Consider the following 24513-nt stretch of genomic DNA (forward strand, 5'->3'; position numbering starts at 1 on the left):
TGTTTATTCATTTTTGAAAGACAGAGAGACAGAGCATGAGTCAGGGAGGGGCAGAGAGAAGGGGAGACACAGAATCTAAAGCAGGGTCCAGGCTCTGAGCTGTCAGCACAGAGCCCAACATGGGGCTCGAACTCACGGGCCATGAGATCATGATCTGAGCCAAAGTTGGACGCTTAACTGACTGAGCCACCCAGGTGCCCCAATGGTGGTCTAATTCTTAAGAATTTTCCATGAATACTTAAAAAGATGTCTTTGCTCTACTTTCAATATTCAGAGTTTGATATGTACCAATCAGATTTACCATAATACGTATACTGAAGACTTCCATATTCTTAAAAATTTTTTTTTAATGTTTATTTTTGAAGGAGAGAGAGACAGAGCATGAGCAGGCAAGGTGCAGAGAGAGAGGGAAACACAGAATCTGAAGTGGGCTCCAGGCTCTGAGTTGTTAGCACAGAGCCTGATGCGGGGCTTGAACTCACGAGCCATGAGATCATGACCTGAGCCAAAGTCGGACGCTTAACTGAGTCAGCCACCCAGGAGCCCCAAGACTTCCATATTCTTACCTTTTATCTAATTGTCCTGTTGTAGGCTGAGACTATTTAAAACCTTTTACCATTAGTTATTTTCTGACTATTGTTCCTTGTTAAAGTCTGCAGTTTCACTTTGTGATTGTTAATGTAATGTTATTCAGAGCATAAATATTCGTAACGCTAATATCTTCATTTTGAGTCACATCTTTTACCATTACAACATACCAGAAAAATCTCAGTGACCAGCAGGATACTAAAAATGGTTTCCCTCAACACCAGGCTCTGTCCATGCAGCACTGGGTACAAACAGCAGCGTTCTGGCAGTCACACAAGACTAGAGGCCTCTCCATGCCCCACCAGGCCATTTGACCACATGGGCCACAGCTGCCTCTACCTAAGCTGCAGTGGCTTCCTGACCCAGTCAGCAAAGTAGCAGCCAAACAAGTAAGTTCTTCTGCAAGTACTTGGGAAAAGGATAAATTGTGTCCAGGCATGTGGAGAAGCAAGTGAAGAAGCTGGATTCAGAACTTCCCTGGTTAGAAAACTGATCAGACAGCCTTTGGTCTGTGGCCATCTGGTCAGTTTGTAAATAGTGGTTACAAAAATAATCTGTTAGCAATTATTTTTTCCTATAATGCACTTTATTGGGTACATGCTTTGTTCTTATTTATAAAAAGACCTGAAGGTCGAGAGCTCAATGGAAATGGGCAAGTGCTCACAAGAAAAAAAAACACAGTAACCCCTTTTCAGTGTCTTTAAGGCCATACTGGAAAGAAGAAATCATTAATAACTGAAAATGTTTACAAGCAGAGGACTTGAACTTTAGATTCCCTCTTTATGAATTATTCCCCCAAAAAGGGAGTTGGGGAGAGTGAGAACCACATGTTTTTATTACACAACTTGGGCAATGTAGAATGCTCCAGGGCAATGCAACATCAGCCTACAGGAAGGTACCATAATTACCTAGCATTGCAGCTTCTTTTGCAACTCACGTGCTGCCCCTTGAAATCAGTGTCACAGTCAAGTCAGCAAGTTTTGATGTGCACTAGTGGGTTGCATGACTCTAGTATTAGACTAGAAATATTATTTGTTAGCACATCTAATACATCTTCTAAAAAAAAAGATCACATATTATCATCTCCTTATTGCACTTAAGTCTTTCTAGTCACGGTCTAAAAAAGGTGGTAGATTTTTAGATTTGGAGTCTTTAAAAGACATTCATCAGATAAACATTTTTCCAAAGAAGACATACAAATGGCCAACAAAAACATGAAGTAAAAAATACTTGCTTTAAGTATAGTATTATTTTGTTTTGTTTTATATTTTGTTTGTTTGTTTATTTATTGAAGTAATCTCTACACCTGATATGGGGCTCAAACTCACAGCTCCGAGATCAGGAGTCACATGTTCCATGAACTGAGCCAGGGGAGACCTGTTTCATTTTTATTTTTAACGCTTATTTATTTTTGAGAGAGAGACAGAGTATGAGTGGGGGAGGGAAGACGGAGAGGGAGACACAGACTCCGAAGCAGACTCCAGGCTCCGAGCTGTCAGCACACAACCTGATGCAGAGCTTGAACTCACGAACCGGAAGATCATGACCTGAGCCGAAGTCGGATGCTTAACCGACTGAGCCACACAGGACCCCCATTTTGTTTTTAATCTTCTACTCGTAACCTGAAATGTGGTATCCTACTACTGTTTAACTTTAGGTTTTTGTAATTCTAAAACACTGGCACGTGGCACGTGCTCGCTGCTTAATGCACGAGGGCCGTCAGTATTGTTTTCGCTAACGCTACAGTTAGAGAATTGATTTAGCTTTGCAATTAAAAAAAAAAAAACTGAGCCACTGAAATGTTCATTACTCTGTGCAAAATGCCAATTCAAATTAAATCCCTACAAGAAAAAAATAAATTCATTGCTTTATCACCAGTCGTTCTATAGTTTTTCCAGTCATTGCTTGGTTGTCTTAGGTTATTGTAGCCGTTTGGTCAAGAAACGCTTTTGGTTGAGTATGAAATTCTTGAGCCACACCTTCTTTCCTTGAAGCCTTGTTCTCCTGTCTTCCAGAGTTGAATGATAATGTTAAGAAGTCTGAAGCCAACCTGGTTATTTTTACCTTTAAGAGTAGCCCAATCTTTTTGGTTCAATTGCCCAAAGGATTCTTTTATCTCTGGCTTCCAATAACTTCACAAGGATGTCTTATTGTTGATTCTCCTATTTCATTTTTTACTGAAAATTGGTACATCCTCTCAATTTGAAGATTCAAATCTTTTAATTTGGGGAAAATCTTCCTTGAATCATACCTTTATACATTTCTTGTATGCCATTATACAGACTTTCTTGTGAACTTCAATTATGTGTATGCTGAGAATTTCCTTATCCTTCACTACTGTCATTTCTCTCCAGTCTCTTTTATCTTTTTACTTCTTTTGATTTTGCTTTTTCTTTCATGGCCTCGGTCTCTTGTTTTCAGCAGTATCTCTTCCTATTCCTTCTTATGCTACACCAAATTTTGTCTTCATTTTATGTGATTTTTTAAAATTTTTTAATCTACTTCTTTCCTGAGTTCTGCAGCTTCTGTCTCATCTTCCGATGCCTTGCCATTTGCATGAACTTATTCTATCAAGGCAATTGTTTTTGTACTCTTATTTTATAAAGGCAATTGTTTCACTTTTTTATTCACGGGACAATGTTCATAATTTTTCACATGCTTCATGGCAACAATTTTTATCTCTGAGGTAAGCATTCTTTATCTGCCTTTTATTTTTCCAGTTCCTTCTGCTTTTCTTTCTTGCAGTATTCTAGCACAGATCTCATGCTGGCTCCTTTTAGGCAGCCCAGCTTTGAATTAGTCGAGGTTTTTCTATACCAGCTATCTGTATAGTTTCTCTAAGGGAAGAACTGTGTAGGCACTCCAAGGAAAAGGAATATTCCTGATGACACAGGGCCATATATGAATATATGAGTCCTTTTAATCTTGATTTCTCCCTCCAAAAGCGATATGCAGCTCTGTAAGTATCTCATCTCCCCCCTGCCACTCAAACTGCTTAATGCAAATAGGGCTTGATTCCTTGATCAGGCTTTTCTCCGGTGCCTCTTAAGACCAAAACGGGTTCAGAAAATCTCCTGTCACAACCTGTGCAACTTATTCTTGCTGATGAAACAAGGGATTTTAGTTTTGTGGCTTAAGGTACACTCCTCACCTTGGAGAAATACACTGTGCTGATTCCTTGTGAGATGCATACAGTCCCCAGATAAGTCCCTCCACACTCCCTCCAGCACCCCTGCACGATCTCCAGTGCTTTCTGCAGCTATTCCACCTGCGCTGTGATCCATGGTTTCAAATACCTTCAAAACTTCTTTCTCAACGATACAGGTTGTATTGCTTTGTTGTATTGCTTTTTTCCATTCTCCTTGTTGCTTTGGAATGGTTTCAGAGACGAGAAGAGGAGAATGTCAAGTATACTCTGCCATATTTGATCTGGAAGTTCTCAGTAGGAGTAACTTTTTATTACAAGCAGGACTACTGTCACCTTATGATTCTGAAAGCCCTGTCATGTGTACCTTCCCTCCTCTATGCCGAACACATGCTAGTTATTAGCAACTTAAGCCTAAAAAGGTTACATGGCTCATTTAAGGTCTCAAAGATGACTGGAACTCAGGTCTCTTGACTCTTGGCCTATGTTCTCACTGCACTGCACACCCATACGTGCATATGGCCAAAGAACTCCATGGACCTTCCTTCTAAGCATGTTTATCACCACAAGCTTACCTATAACAATTATACTTACAAAAAGACTAAGGAACCACATAACTGACAAATATCAGGGGTGAAGAGGAAAGAAGACCAAGAAAACAAGCTTAGTTCCTACATTACCTGGCTTAGTATCTGTCACTCCTTCAATAAGAACCAGTCCCACTGGTCGCTGACAGGCGACATCACAGAAACGGAATCTCAGCAGGAAGTCTCGGCTATACTGTAGTCTCTCTGTAAACCAGGAAAAGCCATACAGTGAGAAAAAGGAAGACAAGCCACATGCTGAAACCTCCTTAATACCGAGAAGCTTCCAGTGTAGGGACACAGGGGAAGCCTGGCTCTGAAGACAAGCTGAATCTCCAACAGATAGGATTTAAAGTTGTCCATTTCACTGGGAGATCATGAGGACGGTGAGAAAAACAAAGGAATTTGCTAACAGAATTGAAGGAATTAACATTTTCTCTTGTCACTGAAATACTAGCTTTCTTCCAAAATGGGCACAGAGGCACAGCCAATTAAGAATGGGGTCTATGGGGGTACCTGGATGGCTCAGTTGGTTAAGCCTCCGACTCTTGATCTCAGCTCAGGTCATGATCTCAGGGTTTGTGGGTTCGAGCCCTGTGTCGGGCTCTGCACTGACAGTGCAGAACCTGCTTGGGATTCTGTCTCTCCCTCTCTCTGCCCCTCCCCTGCTTGCTCTCTCTCGGTCTCTCTCAAAATAAATAAATTTTAAAAATGTGGTACATGCTCACCTGATCTCTTGGGGTGACAGAAAGTGATATACTGACAGCAATCAGTAATACCCAGGGAGCTGGGCCATAGTGGGGCTTGTAGCTTCCTCTGGTAAAGCTGATGGGAGAAGTCTTCCTGTCCAGATACCTATAAGGAAAGAGCAGGTGGGAATGAGGACACCAAGATGGAAAAAGAAAATAGCCCATGATTTGGGACATGCAGACAAACACACGCACACACACAATCACGCACTATATACATAATATAAGCAAAACATGTAAGTCTCTGGGTAAGGTTAAAAATAAGGAGCTAATGAAAACCTTATTTATTTATTTATTTATTTATTTATTTATTTATTTAGAGAGCACGCCTGTGCGCAGGCAGGGGAGGGGCAGAGAAAGAGAGAGAGAGAGAGAGAGAGAGAGAGAGAGAGAGAGAGAGAGAATCCGAAGCAGGCTCTGTGCTACTGGCACAGAGCCCAGTGCGGGGCTTGATCCCACAAACTGTGAGATGATGACCTGAGCTGAAATCAAGAGTCGGATGCTTAACTGACTGAGTCACCCAGGTGCCCCGTTTTATTTATTTGTTTGTTTGTTTTGAGGGAGAGAGAGTAAAACCCTTTTTGTTTTTTTAACTAGAAACACTGAATTGTCCATGAGGCAGAAATAAGGGGTAAGAGAATGAGGTATGAGGGTGAAAGAGAATAGAACGTGTATGAACATATAGTCTCCTAAATTTCACCTCGGAAAAATCTACCTGAGTCTCCACGGAGAATATCAACTTTCAGGGGCTTTAATCTGCAGTGGGAAAAGGTTTATCCTGATCTTTGGATCTTCTGGATCAAGGTCTAGCATCTTAAGCCTATCATGAGGAAACCACAGGGTCAAACCAAATGGGAAATGCACCAAAGCACTTTACCGTATCTATGTCACCATCCTCGGTCAAAGCCAATGAGCAGCCTGGGAACGGACAGAACGCAGTAGGGAAACACATTCGGCAACATCAGTCATCTGCATATCTCCAACGTGTGTAGCAAAATTCCCTTTATTTCATTTGACAACAACAAATATTTGAATGCCAAATATGTGCAAGACACTAGCTAAGTGGGGAGGCAAGAGCAGTGATAGAAACAATCTCTCTGGCCTTGAAGGACATAAATTTTCAATATGCCACCTCAAGTAAAACAGAGCTGGAATCTAATGGCTACTTTCTAGCTGTGTGACTTTGGGCAAGTCAGTTAACTCCCTTGGGTTCAATATCCTCTACTATAAAATGGGATAGTAATACCACATACAATTAATGATCTTGATAATAATAACTGATTGTTAACTGCTTCCTTTGAAGCAGGAACTGGAAAATACTTTATTGTGCATTATTGTATTTGATCCATCAAACAACAACAAAAAACCCCTCTGAAGTAGCTCCCATTGTTTCCCTAGCATATGGATGAGGTGCATGGGGCTTAAGGAAGTTAAGTAACTTGCATAGGGTAGCAGAGCAGGGTGTGGAACTCAGGACTGTCTGGCTTCAAAACGAGTGCTCTTAATCACTATGCCTAATGGTGCCAGTCACATGGTAGGCACTTAAATTATTTTTCCCATTCTCTTGAGCTCCTTGACCATGGCAGCTTTCCAGCAGGATAAGGCCTTTCTCTGCATACATGAGAACCAGGATATTGCTAGCACTTGAGTAACCTCATTAAAATAAAAGTCCAAAGTGCTTAATAACAATTCAGCCATTTTTGTGCCCTGCCAAAAGTTAAAGCAAGAAGATGGACAGCAAGGACAAGACAGAGGATCAGGGAGATTAAGGGACATATAAAGAAATCAGTACAAGCTGAAGGTCTAGCAGCAAGGCTAAATACACATGATAAAACTGTAAGATATCTATGCTACCAACATTCAGCATTTAAAAGGAACGAGATAGATCCATATATACGTTGCTGCGTGAAAAAAACCAAACTACAAAACGAAACATAGAGTACACACATATACACAATAGGTCAAATATCAGCAGTTAGAAGCAATCACAGCATAGCACTGGTGGGGCAAGAGCTCTAGGGCTTGCAGATCCTGGTTACAGATCCTGGCTCCACCACTACCTACCTGCATAATCTAGAGCCAGCAACTGCCTAACTTCTCTACGCCTTAGTTTCCTCACTTAAAAAATGTTAAGCGATGACAGAAATTGTGAAAGTTGAGTGAGTTAATACATGTAAAGTGCTTAAAATAGCACCTGGAATCCAGTTAGTACCTAATAAGTGTAAATTATAATTACAATATCACAGGAACATAGATATCACCGTAAATATATACAGAACGTTCTGGAAGACAACCACCAAACTTCAAACAGTTACTACTTCACTCTAAGGGAAAAGGTAAGGAATGTATGTAATAAACGTGGGTTTGGTCTTATTTTATGTTTGAATTCTTGCAAGGATGTACTTGTGTATTACATCTAAACTACCAATCAATGGTAAAAATTGAAAGGATTTCAAGACGCCAAAGGCACCCAGGAATTTCTAACTTCCAGGTTTCAGAACAAAAACTATTCAACAGAACAAGAAAAGGCAGGAGGGAGCCAGAACAGGTGTAACTGAGGTCCCTGCCACAGAAGCAGCACTAGCTGCCAACAGCTGAATCTCTCCCTTGGCCATATTCCCACCCCCGAAGTGGTTTCCCCCATTTCACCTTCCAGGCTGGCATCCCATGGTACTGGAGCTCCCCATCCCTGATGAAGTTGTAGAGAGGTGAATCAGGAACAGAATTCAGGTCACCACACAAGATGATGGGGCAATGGCTGCCATCTGACAACCTGGCCACTTTGTCCACTTCTGCCAAGAGAATGGCCATCTGGGCCAGCTTGACATCACCCCGGCGTGGGTTGTATAAGACATGGGTATTTGCCACACAGAGAGGGGCCACTGAGACTTGCCCCAGGCCTTCTGGGACTAGTGGCTGCAACAGCAACACTAAGCCCACGTTGTCCCGATTGAGGAGCTCCAAGCCAGGCCGAAAGTACTCCACAGGGCTGGCACAGAGCAGACGGAATCTCGTGGGCTTGTAGCAGACAGCGCAGCCATCTGTCTTACATCCGGTCCTCCTCTTGTAGAAACAGGTAAAACCTGCAAGGAACACCCGGCCAAGGAGATGGGTCAGAGTCCTTGAAGCCTGAATCCCTCCAAGCAGTGGCAGTAGCCGAGGCGTGTATGCCTAAGGCACTGCTCCCGCTGCTCCATAAGGGGAGTTCCTGTCCTTGCCAACTCCTTGGTTCTGCAGAGGTTCCCTTACAGTGGTAAGCAGATGACTGAGTGGCTAAAGGGGAAGTAGGACAGAAGGGTATGAAGAGACAGAACTCGACAGGAAAAGCATGGATTCTAGAGTCAAACAAATTGGAGTCCTAGCTGCACAACCTACTAGCTTTGTAGCATGGTGACCTTGAGCAAGTCACACAAATTTACAGAACCTCAGTTTCCTCACTGTAAAACAGGGATAACAATACTCAACCTCACAGGGTTGGTTACTTCAAGGATTAAAGGCAATTCATGTCAATTAATTAATTCAAGGCAATTAATGCCAGAATTGCTTTAAAACTACAGAAGTCTTTCTTTCTCACCCATACAAAGGAGGAGCTAGTGCACAGGTGAGAATGAGGATTTACTGAAGCAAAAGAAAAAGATGGTGCCTTCAGGAGAGAACAGACAGGGCCATAGGAAGCAAGACTGGTGAACATGCCAGGGAACCGCATTACCCATCATTCGCAGAGAAGGCTCCAGCTGCTCCCAGTAATGATCCTCCTGGACTTCCTGGAGACACAGGATCTGGAAAAGTGACAAGGAAACCAATCACTCCAGAGTACCAAGAGTGCTGGAGAGTGACTCCCACCCCAGGAGCAGGGACTGAGGGCAGGTGGAAAGCTGCTGCTGGTCTCAGGCAGGGTCACACTGAAGCTTCCCGCAGGGCCAACTCTTCCCATACAGCCACCCCCATCAAGGAAAAGCCTAGACTTAAGCTGAGTAGACCCGAAGCATGTGCTGGGTTTTCCTGTTCCTTGAATCCCTCAAGTCTCCCTCCCTGCATAAAGGTATTGGAAAGTGTGTACCCACGGAGTCTTCTCAACACCTGCCAAAAACTCATTTATTCCAGGCAAGAAGGCTCCAGCCCTAGGCAGAACTCTGACCCTATACACATATAAACTGTAAACTCATTTTTTAAGAGCATTTGGGAAATAGCCCAGGTCCAGAGCAAATACAAGATGGCACCTTCCCCCCTTCGTCACTCACATCAGGGTCCCAGTGCTGGAATTCCTGCATGAGATTCGCAAAGCGATAGTTCCAATTGAGGATGTCTGGGTGGCAATGCAGGTAGAGCTCTGAGCTCTGCTGCATCAGGTCCTGGGCCAGGATGTTATAGGACATTAGAGTGAACTGGAACTGAGGGCCATCCCCCGCCTCCAGGCCCTGAGCATCTGGCTGAGTAGAGAAATCCTCCCATTCTCGCCACAAGATTTCTGCAAAGGGGTTGGGGAGAAGAAGTCCACAAGAAGTACATGTTATCCACAGGCCCCACCATCTCCACTCCTGACTCAGAGATACTGTGCCTGAAGTTCCTTTTTGTCATCTTTCCTGTCACCCATCCCTCTCTCTGGCTATTTGAGCAGTACTCTATGGACATTTCCAGACTAGACAGCAAGCTCCATAAAGCCAGAGACAATCTTGGCCTGTTCAGCGTGGATCCCCAGTACCTAGCATAGTACCTGGCACCTAGTACATGTTCAATAAATGAAGGCTGACAATTTCTCACTTTTGATAAATCCATGGGTCTCTGTGGAGGATCCCTCGGATCAATGTGTTTAATAGTCACCTGAGGTTAAAGACATTTCGAGAGTAATCTTAGCCTTGGGTGTTTTCTAACCTTTATACTTGAAAAAGCCTGTGGAGCTGTAAACCACATGTTCCCCATCTCCCCTAGAGCATGGAGATGCAAGTGGGCTCAACCCACTTGAGCCACAGAACTCATTCTTCAAATTTTAGTGGAAGCCAAATATGTAGGTAAAACTAGAAGATAAAATTCTGGTTGAGGCAGAGTACAGGCCCTGAGATCTCTCCACCACTACTCCTAGAAACAGCATCATGGAGAATCAGAACTAGATGCAGCATCATGGAGAATCAGAATCAGATGCAGTGCTTTCGCTTCTGCATCTAGCCATGTGACTTCAGGCATGTCCTGCTACCTGTCTGCATCATGGTTATTTCATCTGAAAGACCATGGGGCTGAATGAGACAATCTCTAAGGCCCCTCTAGATTTGACACTGTAAGATCAGAATGCAGAGACAGAGCTCCCCACCAGAGAGTCTTCTCTTTAGCAATGGCTCTGCCCAGAGTGGAGACAAGCTGCTACCCTGGCTCACTCAGCCAGTTGTCAGACTCACCATGATATGGGATTTCCATCGGGGGAGGCTGCAACTGCCCCAGGCCCTCAAAAGGCCAGATGAGAGCCTCTTCCTGGGGCATAGGCTCAGGTGCTATGCTCCAGGCCACCACTGCAGGGTCCTCTTCCCACTGCTCTGCAGCCAGGGCACCCATTGGGAGGGCAGCACAGTCTGCATACTCGGGGCCGGTCTGCATGGGGACAGCCGTCCACACTGGGCCCTCGACCTCTGGCAGTGGCTCCTCTCCTAGCACCTCAGGGAAAGGCTCCTCCAGGTTCTCTGCTGCCCGTAGGTCACTCAGCTGCCTGCTGGACCACTTGTCCTCTGACACAGCATCCTGTTCTCCAGGATTATCCATCAGAAGCGCCAGGCTGCTCTGGGCTAGTCCCTTATCTACAAGGGGACCCTCACTCAAAGTTGAGAGCACCTGGCTCGACCCTTCTTCTCGCCACTGCTGTAGCAGGCCCTCACACTCCTCCTGGTCGGGCCCCCGAGGGGCCATGGCAAAGCTGCCCTCTACCTGGGTGGACGAGCTCTTCGCCAGGAGGGCATTTTTTCGACATGTGAAGAAAGCATCTAAGAAGGCAAAATACCATGTTATAAGATGACAACATCACCCAACCCATACTCTTCTCCCAACTAGAATGTAAGTCCCATACAAGCAAGAATCATATCCACCTTGCTCATAGTTGTACCACCACTGAGCCTGCCCATTTTAATACCTGGAACACCTCATCATTAGCATGAAGTGCTTACTACGTGCTGGGTGGTATTCTAAGTGCTTCATACATATTAACTAATGTATATGGTAGGGATCTAAAAGTATTCACTATATGAATGAAAGAACAGCTATCCCACATAATCTAGGACAAAGACGGTCACATGTAACCACATCCCTTTTATCTGGAGGTTAAGACTCCTATTAAACATCAGAACCAGAACTCTCTGGTTCTAAGGGCCATATTACATTGGAACCAGCACTTGACCGTGAATCAGAACCGTGGGTTACGACCTAGCAATGAAATTAACAAATCATGTGACCTTGGACAATGCCTCTGGTGAGATGAACTCATTCTTGCCTATAAAGTGGAGACAGGGGAAGTTTGAACTAGATAATCTCCAAGAGCCTTTCCAGTTTTATAAATCCTCTAACCTACAAATACATTCCAAAAGAAAAAGTCCTAAAGTAGACAAAAAGAGTGTCTCAAAATCTATACAATTTACTTCTTAGCAAAGGCCCTTGCTCTTTGTCTCAAAGCTATGTATTCTATTCATCAATCTTCACAAACTTCATTATCAGCTTTCCCATTCCATAACACACCAGAGGCTGTAAATCAGAAGACGCCAACAACTGACAGCAAGAGACAGCTGTCATCTCTCTGCTACGGCAGCCACAAATGACAGCCAACAGGCAAGAAAGCAGGTGGGAAAACTCTAAAATTAGAGCCCCCAAACTCCAAGCACAGTATTTTGGTGCGAGCAAACACCCACACTCACTAAATCACTTATTTACAACACAGGACAAGTGACATGCACGACACTCACCCTCAATCACCAGAGATTCATTTTATCAGCTCTATTTTTTAAAAGGCAAGAAAAACTTCAAAATGGTTCAAATGTTGAAAGATACTATCTTATTTATAGTCTATGTTGATTTATGGCTCTCTAAACCAGTGGTTTTCAACCAGAGGGTAATTTTGCCCTCAGGGGACATTTGATATTATCTGGAAACACAGTGGCTGTCACAACTGTGGGGATGCTACTGGCATCTAGAGGTCAGAGGAGAAGGATACTGCTGAAGATCCTAGAGTGCAAAGGACAGCCCAGGCCCAAATGTCCATAATGCTGAGATTGGGAAACCCTGTTTTAAATCCACGGGCTGTGTTGCTGGCTTTAACCTCAGGGATTTGCTAATCTCCTGCCCCTGGAAACATCCTCTGCATAGCAGACGGAAGAGTTTCTCTTGTTTACAAGTGTGAAAGTACTCGTTTTCAAATTTAGCAGATTTTTGGTGGTGGTGGCATGGCGGCGGCCGTTGGTTTTTCAACAGAATCGTTTGATAAGGGAGGGAGGAAGGAAGGGAATGGGAAGCATAGAAAGAAAACCTTCTGTAGGAACCAATACACAAAGTTGAAAGAAGTGGCACTACTTCTATGGGGGAGGGAGGGAGGGAGTGGCCCCTCCTGTGATCTCTCTAAACTCTGACTACTGGTCTATAAACCTGCGGACAAGTATATGTCACTAAGGCTGTCACGGGACATCGGAAGGGCTCCAGAAATGGCAGCAACATGGGTAAAGGAATCTGCTTTAATTCTCTGAAAACAATTACTTCCGCGGAGCTTCTCATTCCTCAGAAGTACGGACACACAAATATTGCTTAGTTGAGTGCCTACTATATTCTGGACAGTGTGCTAGCGCTAGAGCTACAGGGAGCAGGACAGACATGGCCCTGCCCTCCTGCGGCTTGCATTCTAGCGACAGACCCACAGAAATAAATACCTGAGTGGCTATTTTACATACACACGCTGCGTAAAGTTCCGGAAACGACAAACACAGAATGCAGCTGAACCGCGTATTTCTAAGAAAGTAGTTCTTGGTCTGTCCCGCCCTCTAAATTGCCGGAGAACATTCTGGGAGTTCTGCGGGATCTGTCACAGGGACTGACGGTCTCCTAAGAGCCTCGGGAATTTCAAAGACCAGGAACGGGAGCGCGGGCAGATCACGGAAAAGTGACGGAATAACTCTCTTCTCTCTGGGCGCTGGCTCCACCGCACGGACTCTCTAAACCCAAACCCACGGGAGACCGCTTCAAAGCTGGGGGTTAAATGGTCTCCGGGTTGCGAGCACCAGGTTTTCAACCAGACACTCGGCGGGAGAGCGGAGAGGCGGCTGTGAAAGGTGAGTGTGGAGTAACCCAGGGGAAGGCAGGTGCGTGCGGGTCTTCGGCTCACACCCCCCGCCCCCAGGGAGTTCGGGCGTTCGCCTCGCCCCAACCCTCGCCGACCCCTCCCAGGGCCGTGCCTCGGCGGGCCCCTGCCCCTTCGCCGGCCTCTTCCCACGTTAACCGTGGCGCGACGCCACCAGGCCACAGGCGTGAGGGGGGCCGCCCGCGAGGCTCGTCGGCCAGGCCCGGGCCTCGTGGGGTCCAGGAGCGGCACCGGGGGCCGCCTCCCCACACCTCGGCCGGGGGGAAACGTGGTCGTGACGCCCGACGCGCCGCACGCCGGCCCCAGGCCCCGCGGGGCCCTGCCGACGTGGGCCCGGGCCTGGCGCCCGCCTGCCAGGACGCGGGGCCGGTACCTGAGAGGGCACGGAAGAGGCGCGCGGCCGGCAGCAGCAGGTAACACAGGCACGACGCGATCATGGCCGGCCGCCGCGCTCGCGCTCGCGCCCGCGCCCGCCTCCCCTCCTCACGGCCGCCCGCCGGGTCTCTCTCAGCTCGGCCCCGCCCCCGGCCCCGCCCCCGGGGCGGCTCACGTGGTACCGCTGCGATTCAACAACAACTTTATTGGGAGCGCAGAGCCACGTGTGGGACCGCGAGGTCGGTGAGTCTGTTTCCGTGGCAACGGGCCCGGCCTGCCTCCCGGAAGCCATCCAGGAGCCCAGTTTGAAAATTAAGCACCTCATTGGAGGCTCCCATAGTATCCATTCTAAGGCAGTTTCACAGCTACTTTTGCCACGGAGCTAGGGGGCCCACCTCGGGTACACTATAACCTCTCTGCCCCTCAGTTTTCTCATCTGTAAAATGAAGGGCAGAATTTTCTCTAAGGCCTCACACAGCCCTGACTTCTATAATCTCTTCTCATCCCAGAAAAGAGAGCCAGTTCTTCCCCATTTGTTTACTTTTCCTGACTCTACTGTCTTACTCAGCTCAGATTCTAGGTCACAAATTAAGTCTACACCTTTGTCTCCTCTCCCATCCTATTCAAAATGGGCCCTTTTTTTTTTTACCCAATCTGGGGGAAAAAAAGGGGAGGGGGTATCCCATTGGTAAAGGGTTCAAGAAAGGTGGGGAAAAAAGTTCCACAAGGCAGGGACCAAGTCTGGTTTGTTGGTTAGTTTTCACTGAGGTATATCTCTCTAGTGCCTCCAACGATGCCAGGCACATAGTAGGGACCAAATCTTTGTTGACCAAACAAAGCATATGTCACCTAATGAAGGCCAGGTCTTCCGTCCATTGTGCGCTTACCCAAAGACCTCTGAGTTTCTCTCCCCCATCCCTCACCCTCAGTCTGCCTCAGCCTCACTCTGAAGGAAGGACCGTGTAATACTCCCAAATTTGGTACCTAGTGTCTGAGCTGTGTGATTTCCGATTTGTGACTGGAGCCTCGGTTGCTCGGAGAAGCCCTCTGGAGAGTCACCAGATCCAGGACCAGCTGGATACATCATAACACTGAAAGGCTAAAAGAAGGAGGAGAGAGTCAGTCTGGCTTCAAGTAACAGCACTCACGCCTTTGCCTGAGAAGAAGCAGGAGCCCCAGGGACCATCTGAAGGTTGAGAAGCCTCTTAAAAACTAGTGCACAAATATTAGCTCTATCTAAAGAGCCTCCAAAGCCAGGCCCACTCCTTTTATGTGGCTTAAATAAACCTTCCTTGTACCTTCCTTCTGTATTGTCCCAGTGGTTACCGAGAAGTCCAAATTGTAAATCAGATCCCAAGTCAAGGTACTTACCTAGGGACTGTGTTTCATTTTGTGAAATGAGGGTTCCCTTATCCACTTGGAAATGTTTTAAAAGTACAAACTCCTAGGCGCTACTCCCAGGGTTCTGATTTAACAGGTCTGGAATGGGGCCATGGACACTGACCAGGTTATTCTGGCATACAGTTTGGGAACTTCTGCTAAAGGACCTAATCCTCAACTGTGCTGTTCAATGCATGTGTGAGCAAAATGTGTCAGGCCAGCTCATGCCATATTCTTTCAGAGGCTTTTCCCGAGGCCAAGTAAGCAAGACTGATCTCTTTTTGTTTCCTAATCCACTTTCAGCTATGTTGGAAAGGGTAGGGGGTTGTGAGCATCACATGTTTTGGAGTGAGGCCACCTGAGTTCAGACCATGGCTTTGCCAGTTCCTACCTGTGGAACCTCTCGGGTTACTGAACCTCTTGAAACCTCAGTTTCCTTGCTGTGCCCAACCCAGGGTAAGCTCTTAGTGTTTACCATTATATGCATGTTTTTAACATAAGCGCAAACCAGCTCTGGCTACTGCTAATGTAGGGTCACCTTCTACAATCTCTGGCAGAAATAAGGGCCTTCCAAACTGTAATGTGGTACTACAATTTGCAGCTTCATCATGTCAGAAATATTCCAAGAAGAGAGATCGGATGAGTCCCTCGATTCATCCCAACTGTGATAACAGTGGAGGCAATGATAAACCACTGGGTGGTTTCAAGGATGCAGAACCTAACGAATAGGGCAAGTGGAAGGTTTTGCAATACTTTGAAGGATATAAAATGTTCTTTTACAGGGAAATTTTCTGTATGCAAGAAGCTTAAGTTCTTGCGGATTCAAATTTTACTTATGCCAGCAGGTATGTGTGGAAGTTCAAGATGGCTGCCCTTATTAATTTATTGGTCGAACGTGTACATTACACAGGCTGTCATGAAGCTTCCTTTCAGGATTGCAGAGGCTGCTGAGCAAGGCCTAGAGCAAAGGTGCCCAAGAGAAATATAATGTGAGCCGCATATGTAATTGGAAAATTTTAGTAGCCTCATATAAAAAGCACAACAAAACAAACAAAAAAACAAACAAAAAAAAACGGTGAAATTAATTTTTAATAGTATGTTTTATTTAACCCCATTTATCCAAAAAATCAGCATTTCAACATCATCAATATTTTAAAATAAGGCAGCTTATGTTCTTTTTTTTTTCTTTTTTTGTACTAAGTCTTTGAAATCCAGTATATGTGATAGCACATCTCAGTTTAGATTAGCCACAATTCAAGTGCTCCGTGGCTACAAGGGGCTTGTAGATATCGTATTGAACCTGCGCAGGTCTAGAGGGCTCAACAGCCTCTCAGATGGGATATGCTGAAAAGAACTGCCTCCATTCAAATCTTATGATAACCTGACACCTGTACACTTCTCCTAACTTGGCTTCTGTTAGCCTAGTGTTTCCTCCTGGATCTTGGGATTTATGGCTAGATATTCCCAGAATGTGCCAGATTGGTCTGAATTGATACATTCACTCATTCACTCATTCACACATTCATGTATCCATTAGATGTTTATCAAGCACTCATCAGTGTTACCCCAGCCTCATCCTGTCTTTTCTTGACCTCCAGCACCCTCCTCCTCTTTCATTGCAGACTCTAGCCTTAGACTCCGTTTTTCCTACCTGAAATCCTCCTATGCCCAATGTGGATGAGCCATCCCAAGCCCTAGAAGCTCACTGTCACCACCTCCTCGGTGGCCTCATTCCCACTGTACATCAGATACCCTTGGAGTATCATTACGGGGTACTGCCCTGCCTCCGAAATCATAAATTCACACACCCACTCCGACAGATCACCTCATGGCCCACTTTTGCTTCTACTTCAGCAGTTCTCTAGCTCCATCAAACCCTCGGGTTCTCTATTCTGTCCTCACACTTTCCCTCAATCACCATTTCTTTCTCTATCCAACATGGAATCCCCATGAGCCATCTTTTTTTTTTTTTTAATATTTATTTATTTTTGAGAGAGAGAGAGGCACGAGTGCGAACAGGGGAAGGGCAGAGAGAGAGAGAGAGGGAAACACAGAATCCGAAGCAAGCCCCAAGATCCAAGCTGTCAGCCCAGAGCCCAACACAGAGCTTGAACTCACAAACTGTGAGATCATGACCTGAGCCGAACTGCCACTTAACTGACTGAGCCACCCAGGTGCCCCCCACTCCATGAGCCATCTTTTAAATCACTGTCTTCCCAGTATCATCTCTCTTGCCCATTGTTCTTTGATTACTGCTAGGTCAAGTAAAACCATTCTCCTTCTTGGCTCTTACATCTGGGCTGCTGAGCACTGGTGAATAAAATTACCAGCCCCTTGGACTGGAGCTCCTAGTGTGCTGGCCTCCAACTTCACTTCAGCCCTCAACCCTCCCCAGCAATCCTGTGCTCTTAACTAGGTTTCTCTCACTTCCCATCATGACCATTCTTCTCAAACTTGTTGTCCTGTGGTGTCCCTTCTTGTTCTCGGGAGATCGTCTCCCTACCAACTTTAGAGAAAAACTAGAGCCACCAAGTGAAAACTCTCTACTGCTTGTTGCCACACCAACTCACTGACAGGCAACTCTAACTGCCTTCCTTCCCTCCCAACACGATGGCTGGCCATTCCATCTTTCATAGGATCCCCTCCTCCTGCTTCTTCAGAGATTATGCTCCTTCTGCTCACCACTCTCCTTTTTTTCCTGGACTCCTTCCCATCAGCATTTAACCATGCTTCGGATCTCCTATACAGAACTCTCCCCCAGCCCAAGTCCTCCTCCAGCCATCCCTCCATCTCCCCACGTCTCCTTCATAGCCAGGCTTCTTGAGTTGTCCACTCCTGATATCCATACTTCCTCATCTCTCATTCGTCTCATCTTCATCCCACTGCAGTGGGGCTTCTGTCCTCATCACTCCACTGAAACTCCCCACCAGATTTCCCAGTGCCTTCCTTGTGGCCACATTTAATGGGCACCCTCCAGGCTTTATTATTTCTTGAATGTTCTGTAATCTTGCCTAACTCCCCGCCTCTTGTAAGATTCTCTCCTGTTGGTTTCTTTGACATTTTTGTTTTCTTTCTGACACTGTGGACATTTGTCCTAGTGTCTTTTATTTCTGTTCCCCTGAACACCCCCCTTTCAATGATGGTGTTCCCAGGATTTCACCCTTGGTCTCTTTCCTCTTCTTACTTTAAAATCCCTCCTTGAGAAATGTTCACCCTTCCAATGGCTTCAGATACCATTCACATACCAACAACTCACATACCTACATTTTTAATCCTTTCCCTGGGCCACAGACTCATAAATCCTTTTGCCTAACGGCCTCTCCAATAGATGGCCCAGAGGCACCTTAGAGATTCAACACACCCCAAATTGCATTCAGCACCTTTCCCCACCATTCTCCAAAAATGACTGCCCCTCTGTCCCCTCAGCTCTTCTGTCCTCTTGGCTCTGAATGGCACAGTCATCTACCAAGTTACCCTGGCCTCAGGCTTTTTATTTTCCTTTTTACTCTCATATCCGAACTGTTCCGAGTCCGAGTGTTTTGGCCTTCTTTATATTTATTCAGTAAGTCCACTTCATCCCTGCAGCCACTTTTTTCTTTTTTTTTTTTAATTTTTTTTAATGTTTATTTATTTTTGAGACAGAGAGAGACAGAGCATGAATGGGGGAGGGTCAGAGAGAGAGGGAGACACGGAATCTGAAGCAGGCTCCAGGCTCTGAGCTGTCAGCACAGTGCCCGACGCGGGGCTCGAACTCACGGACCATGAGATCATGACCTGAGCCGAAGTCGGATGCTTAACCAACTGAGCCACCCAGGCGCCCCTTTTTCTTTTTAAGAGGGGGAGAGAGTGAGCATGAGTGGGGTGGGGGCAGAGAGAGAGGGAGAGAACGAGAATCCCAAGCAGGCTCCACCGTGTCAGCACAGAGCCCAATGCGGGGCTCGATCTCACGAACCTTGAGATCATGACCTGAGCTGAAATCAAGAGTCAGACGCTTAACCAACTGAGCCACCCAGGTGCCCCCTGCAGCCACTTCTACCTGGCTTTGATCCTCCTCTTTTCCCCAGTCTGCTTTCCACGCTGCAGCCAGAGCAATATTTCTACTCTGGGAATCATGTCAGGTCACACTGATGCTTAAAACCTCTCTGTAAACCCCACTGTCCTCAAATGCAGGCCAAACTCCTTAGCACAGCACCAAAGGCTCTCTGTTATTGGCCTCTGCTCACCTCCTATCTCTTCTGTCTGCTTTTCCTTTCCATCACCACTCCCCTCAATGAGGATCCCAACCCAGCTTCACTAAACCACCTGTGATGGCCTCAGCATGCTGCAGGGACTTTGTATATGCTTTCTTCCCAGCCTCAAATACTCCTCCTCCCCTGGGTCTGCCCCTGCCCCTGCCTTCATCTGCCTAATGGACCTTCAAGTTTCAGCCTAGACATTTCTTCCTCAAGGAAGCTCTCCCAAATCTCCAGCACCACCCCCACACAAACGTACCACTGCCCCCAGGCTGGACCAGCAGCCTCCTCCTCTTTGCTTTTCTCTCATCCTTGCTTATTCTGGACCCAACACGGTCACTATCTTTTTACTCATCAGTGCCCCTCATGAGGTTCACCACTCTGTTCCCCTCGCCTAGCCCAGCACTAGGGCATTCAACACACCGAATGAATGAAGAGCTTCAGTTTCATAAGGAAACCAAGCATAATAAAATCCACACTTGCAAAAGTAGACACATAATGGGGCGGTTCTTGCTTTATCATTCTGCAAGTGCCTTTCTTTCAAAGACCCCCTCATATTTGCCATTTTTTTTCTTTTTATTTATTTTTAATATGAAATGTATTGTCAAATTGGTTTCCATACAACACTCTGTGCTCATCCCAATAGGTGCCCTCCTTCATGCCCATCACCCACTTTCCCCTCCCTTCCACCCCCCATCAACCCTCAGTTTATTCTCAGTTTTTAAGAGTCTCTTATGGGTTGCCTCCCTCCCTCTCTAACTGTTTTTTTCCCCTTTCCCTCCCCCATGGTCCTCTGTTAAGTTTCTCAGGATCCACATAAGAGTAAAAACATATGGTATCTTTCTTTCTCTGTATGACTTATTTCACTTAGCATAACACTCTCCAGTTCCATCCATGTAGCTACAAAAGGCCATATTTCATTCTTTCTCATTGCCAAGTAGTATTCCATTGTGTATATAAACCACAACTTCTTTATCCATTCATCAGTTGATGGACATTTAGGCTCTTTCCATAATTTGGCTATTGTTGAAAGTGCTGCTATAAACATTGGGGTACAAGTGCCCCTATGTATCAGCACTCCTGTATCCCTTGGGTAAATTCCTAGCAGTGCTGTTGCTGGGTCATAGGGTAGATCTATTTTTAATTTTTTGAGGAACCTCCACACTGTTTTCCAGAGTGGCTGCACCAGTTTGCATTCCCACCAGCAGTGCAAGAGGAAAAGACCCCCTCATATTTGAAATCTCACTTGATTTACAACTATCATTGTTTTGAAAAGCCCTTGCATAAAATGGGATCTTATTACATCTAATAATAATGGCGTCTGTTTCTTTCTTTGGTTTTGCTTCCTAATTTTTAAAATATGTTTGTTTGTTTATTTTGAGGGGCAAAGAGAGGAGGGGAGAGGGGGAGAGAGAGAGAGAGAGAGAGAGAGAGAGAGAGAGAGAGAATCCTAAGCAGGCTCCATGCTGTCAGCACAGAGCCCACCGTGGGGCTCGATCCCATGAACCGTAAGATCATGACCCGAGCCAAAACCAAGAGTCAGTTGCCCAACTGACTGAGCTACCCAGGTGGCCATGTGCTTCCTCATCTTGCCTTCTAACATGGTTTCTGCCAACTTTCTTGGATTCTTTTCCCTCCATTCTTTCCTCGGAGAGCTGGAACCTTCATTATCTTATGATCTTATGCTAGTGGCTATCAAATACAATGGCAAACTTTTCCTTAAAGGACCAGATAGGAAATATTTTTGGCTTTGCAGGCCATGGGTCTCTGTAGCAACTGCTTGACTTTGCCATGTGACTGCATGAAGGCAGCAACAGATATACCTAAATGAGTGATAGTGACTGTATTTTTAGAAAACTTTATTTACAAAACAAGCAGTGGTCCAGAGTTGGTCCTCTATATATACTCTACTATAGTTTGACAATTCTTGAAATATATCACCTGCACCCAGACCCTTCTAAACCATGAATAGCAGTTGTCCTGAAAGGAGAACAACCTTGTCATGTTAAATTAACAGCAAGGGGGTCAGTGCAGAGAGGCAGCATGGGCTTTGCAGCCAGACTTCATCTATATCCCAGTTCTGCCACTTTTTAGCTGTGTGATCTTGGGCTACTTACTTAGCCTCTCTGTGCTCAGTTTCCTCCTCTGTAAAATGGTAATAAAAAATAGTATCTCAGGGTACCTGGGTGGCCCAGTTGGTTGAGCATCTGATTCCTGATTTTGGCTCAGGTCTGAGCCATGGGGTCAAGCCCCGCATCAGGCTCTGTGCCAAGCCTTGGGGTTCTCTCTCTCCCTCTCTCTCTGCCCCTCCCCCCTCAAAATAAATAAATAAAAGTTTAAAAAATAGTATCTCATATGCCCCTCTCCCACTGGCACTCTGCCTCTCTTTCTCTCTCTCTCTCAAAAAATAAACATTAAAAAAATTTTAAACATAGTATCTCATAATAGCATAATAATAGACAATTTAAATGTAAACTCTACAGAACAGTGTGGTCACTTACAAGTGCCATATAAATGGTAGCTTATAGGATAGTAAAGGGTCCCTCTGCCATGTTCCCCACTAGTGGAAGTGTTGTAGCAATAAAATTGGCTATAAAGGAAGAAATTTTCATTCTCTTAGTAACTGGCCATACCTCACCCAGGGTGACATTCTCTTTGACTCATTCCAAGTCAAAATCACAGCTCCCCTCCTCCCCAGGGACTCTCTTTTGTCCCTGCTCTGTGGATTAACTGTAGAGTTAGTTTACCTGCTGCCCCCTAAATGCCTTACGCCTACCTCCGAGCGCCTCGGGCTCATCTCACAAATTAGTAGTTTAAAAGTACAACATTTTGATTAGATGGAATGTAACATGCTGGTTATACAGTCTGAAATGCTAGCCCCACAAATAACACCAAAGGATACATATAGTCAACAGACTTTTGACGGTGGTAGAAAGCCAATTAAATGGAGAAAAAACAACAAATGGTGATGGTTATACAACATTGTTAATGTACTTAATGCCACTGAATTGTGTCCTTTAAAAGGGTTAAAACGATACATTTTATGTTACCATAAATTTTAGTGGATCCCAGATCTAAATGTAAACACTAAAACTGTAAAGCTTCTATGATGCAACACAGGAGGAAATCTACACGAACTTGGGGTGGGCAGAAAGTTTAGCTATGACCCCAAAAACATGATCCATAAAAGAAAAAAAATTAATAATTTTGATAAATTTTGAAAATGTTTTGATTATGGATTCTGAAAAATTATCAAAATTATTTGACTTTATAAAAATTGAAGTGTGTTCTCTGTGAAAGACATTGTTAAGGATAAGAAGCGAAACCACATTTCTGACAAAGGACTTCAGAATATATCAAGGACTCTCAAAACTCCATCGGAAAATAAACCACCCAACTTAAAATGGGCAAAACATCTGAACAAACGATAAAGAAGATATATGAATGGCGAAAAAACCCAAAAACATAATCAAGTGTTAGCGAGAATGTCGAGCAACTGATGCTACCATATCTTCCTACTGAGAATTCAAATCGGTACACCCCCTTTGGACTTCGGGTAACAACATGGTGGTTTCAAGGTTAAACATACACCTGCTATATACACGTGACAATGCTACTCCTGGGTATTTAATACTCAAGAAGAATGAAATCTTACGTTCACACAAAAACCTGTATGTGATGGTTTATAGCTACTTTGTTCATAATCACCAAGAAAGGGAAAAAATGAAGAGCTAGCAGGTGAATGGATAAGTGTGGGACATCCTACAGTGGAATATTACTCCGCAATAAAAAGGAACAACAAGCTACAGCTTCATGCAACAATAAGGATAAATCTTAAATGAAAGAAGCCACCCCCAAAACTACACATTGTATGATTTCATTTATATGACTCCGGAAAAGGTAAAACCATAATGTTGGAAACGGAACAATGATTGCTGGGGGTTAGGTTGGGGGAAGGGCTTAATCATAAAGGGGCAGCATGAGGGAAAGTTGGGGGTGATGGAAGTGTTTTGAGTGGAAGCATGGTAGTAAACACATGATTCTCTGCATTTGTTGAAACCTACAGAACCGTGCTGCACGAAGTGGATGTTGCTGTATGTAAATCAAGTAAAATCAACCAAGATAAGCGGGGAAAGATGAAACGCAGGCTGTGACAAGTGCACCTATGTTACAAATGCATCAAATAACCACAACGAAGGGGCTAGGAAGAAAGAGTAGACCTAGATAATTCGGGGGCAGGGCAAGTGTCTTAACTGGGTACATAAGGATGAACACACACTCACAAAAAACAAAAACCCCTACACAATAAATACTGTATTCTAGTTGGTAAATTTGTTTCCCCTGTTATGGTTTACCAATCCTAAAACTATTTTATATGTATACTAGAGATGAGAAAATAAGTAAATATATGGTAGAAAACGAGAGCCGGGTTTCTTGACGAGAAAGAAGTGACAAATACACACTGGGGAAAGACATGAATGTCTCCTGTGGTGCTGGCTTACAAGCAGAGGTATTGGTGTATCCGTGGCTTTTGTTTCACATACGTATAGATAGATGGGTATAGAAATAAATACAGATGTTATACACAGGTCAGTACCCATACATACATGCTAGCACCCATTTCCTCACTCTACCCCACTGAAAATGACGAGAAGCAGTAAGAACTTAACGGTGATGAGCATGCCAGCACCCACATCTAGGTTTTCACTCTCCTGGGAAAAGTGCTTGATGCCTGTGATATGAGCAAACAAATAAAAATGAAAGGCGGAGAGCATGTCAAACGGGCACCGGGGCCAGCCTGAATGAGCTCCCATAGCCAAAGTTGGAATGTAAACAGCAAAATAATGATAGTATTGTACTGTAACCCGAATAATAAAATAAGCATCCATGATCCCTATTAATATAAACAACCAAATAAATAAATGAGGGAAAGGGACCACTCTTTCTTACAAAATTCCAATTAACAAATGTAGAAGGATGGCAGGAACAGAAAATCACCCTTAGAACACGACAATAGTACTTGTTGAGGCAAGATCTCAATAAAATCCATGGGTGCTGGGGTGCCCGGGTGGCTCAGTTGGTTAAGCATCCAACTCTTGATTTCAGCTCGGGTCATGATCTCACAGTTTCATGGGATGGGAGC

The 24513-nt window shown here is 44.9% G+C and overlaps 1 protein-coding gene across 5 annotated transcripts in view; it reads right to left on the reverse strand.

Moving 5' to 3' along the window:
* The window catches only part of ANGEL1 (angel homolog 1), a 38384-nt gene that overhangs the window by 11861 nt on the left and 2010 nt on the right, over window positions 1-24513 (reverse strand). Inside the window, exons 2-8 of one of the 5 annotated variants that reach the window (XM_007095023.3) lie at window positions 14743-14857; window positions 10457-11032; window positions 9308-9534; window positions 8776-8845; window positions 7716-8149; window positions 5046-5172; window positions 4414-4524 (exon numbers count right to left, since the gene is read on the reverse strand). In XM_007095023.3, the coding sequence (XP_007095085.2) occupies window positions 4414-4524; window positions 5046-5172; window positions 7716-8149; window positions 8776-8845; window positions 9308-9534; window positions 10457-11032; window positions 14743-14845 (1648 nt within the window). In that variant the 5' untranslated portion in view covers window positions 14846-14857. Of the gene's footprint in view, window positions 1-4413; window positions 4525-5045; window positions 5173-7715; window positions 8150-8775; window positions 8846-9307; window positions 9535-10456; window positions 11033-12955; window positions 13211-13634; window positions 13706-13756; window positions 13861-14742; window positions 14858-24513 lie in introns of those variants that run through there. The other 4 variants (XM_042990190.1, XM_042990193.1, XM_042990192.1 and 1 more) reach the window with 4 other exon arrangements.

Source organism: Panthera tigris, chromosome B3 (assembly GCF_018350195.1).
Source record: "Panthera tigris isolate Pti1 chromosome B3, P.tigris_Pti1_mat1.1, whole genome shotgun sequence".
Lineage (NCBI taxonomy): Eukaryota > Metazoa > Chordata > Mammalia > Carnivora > Felidae > Panthera > Panthera tigris.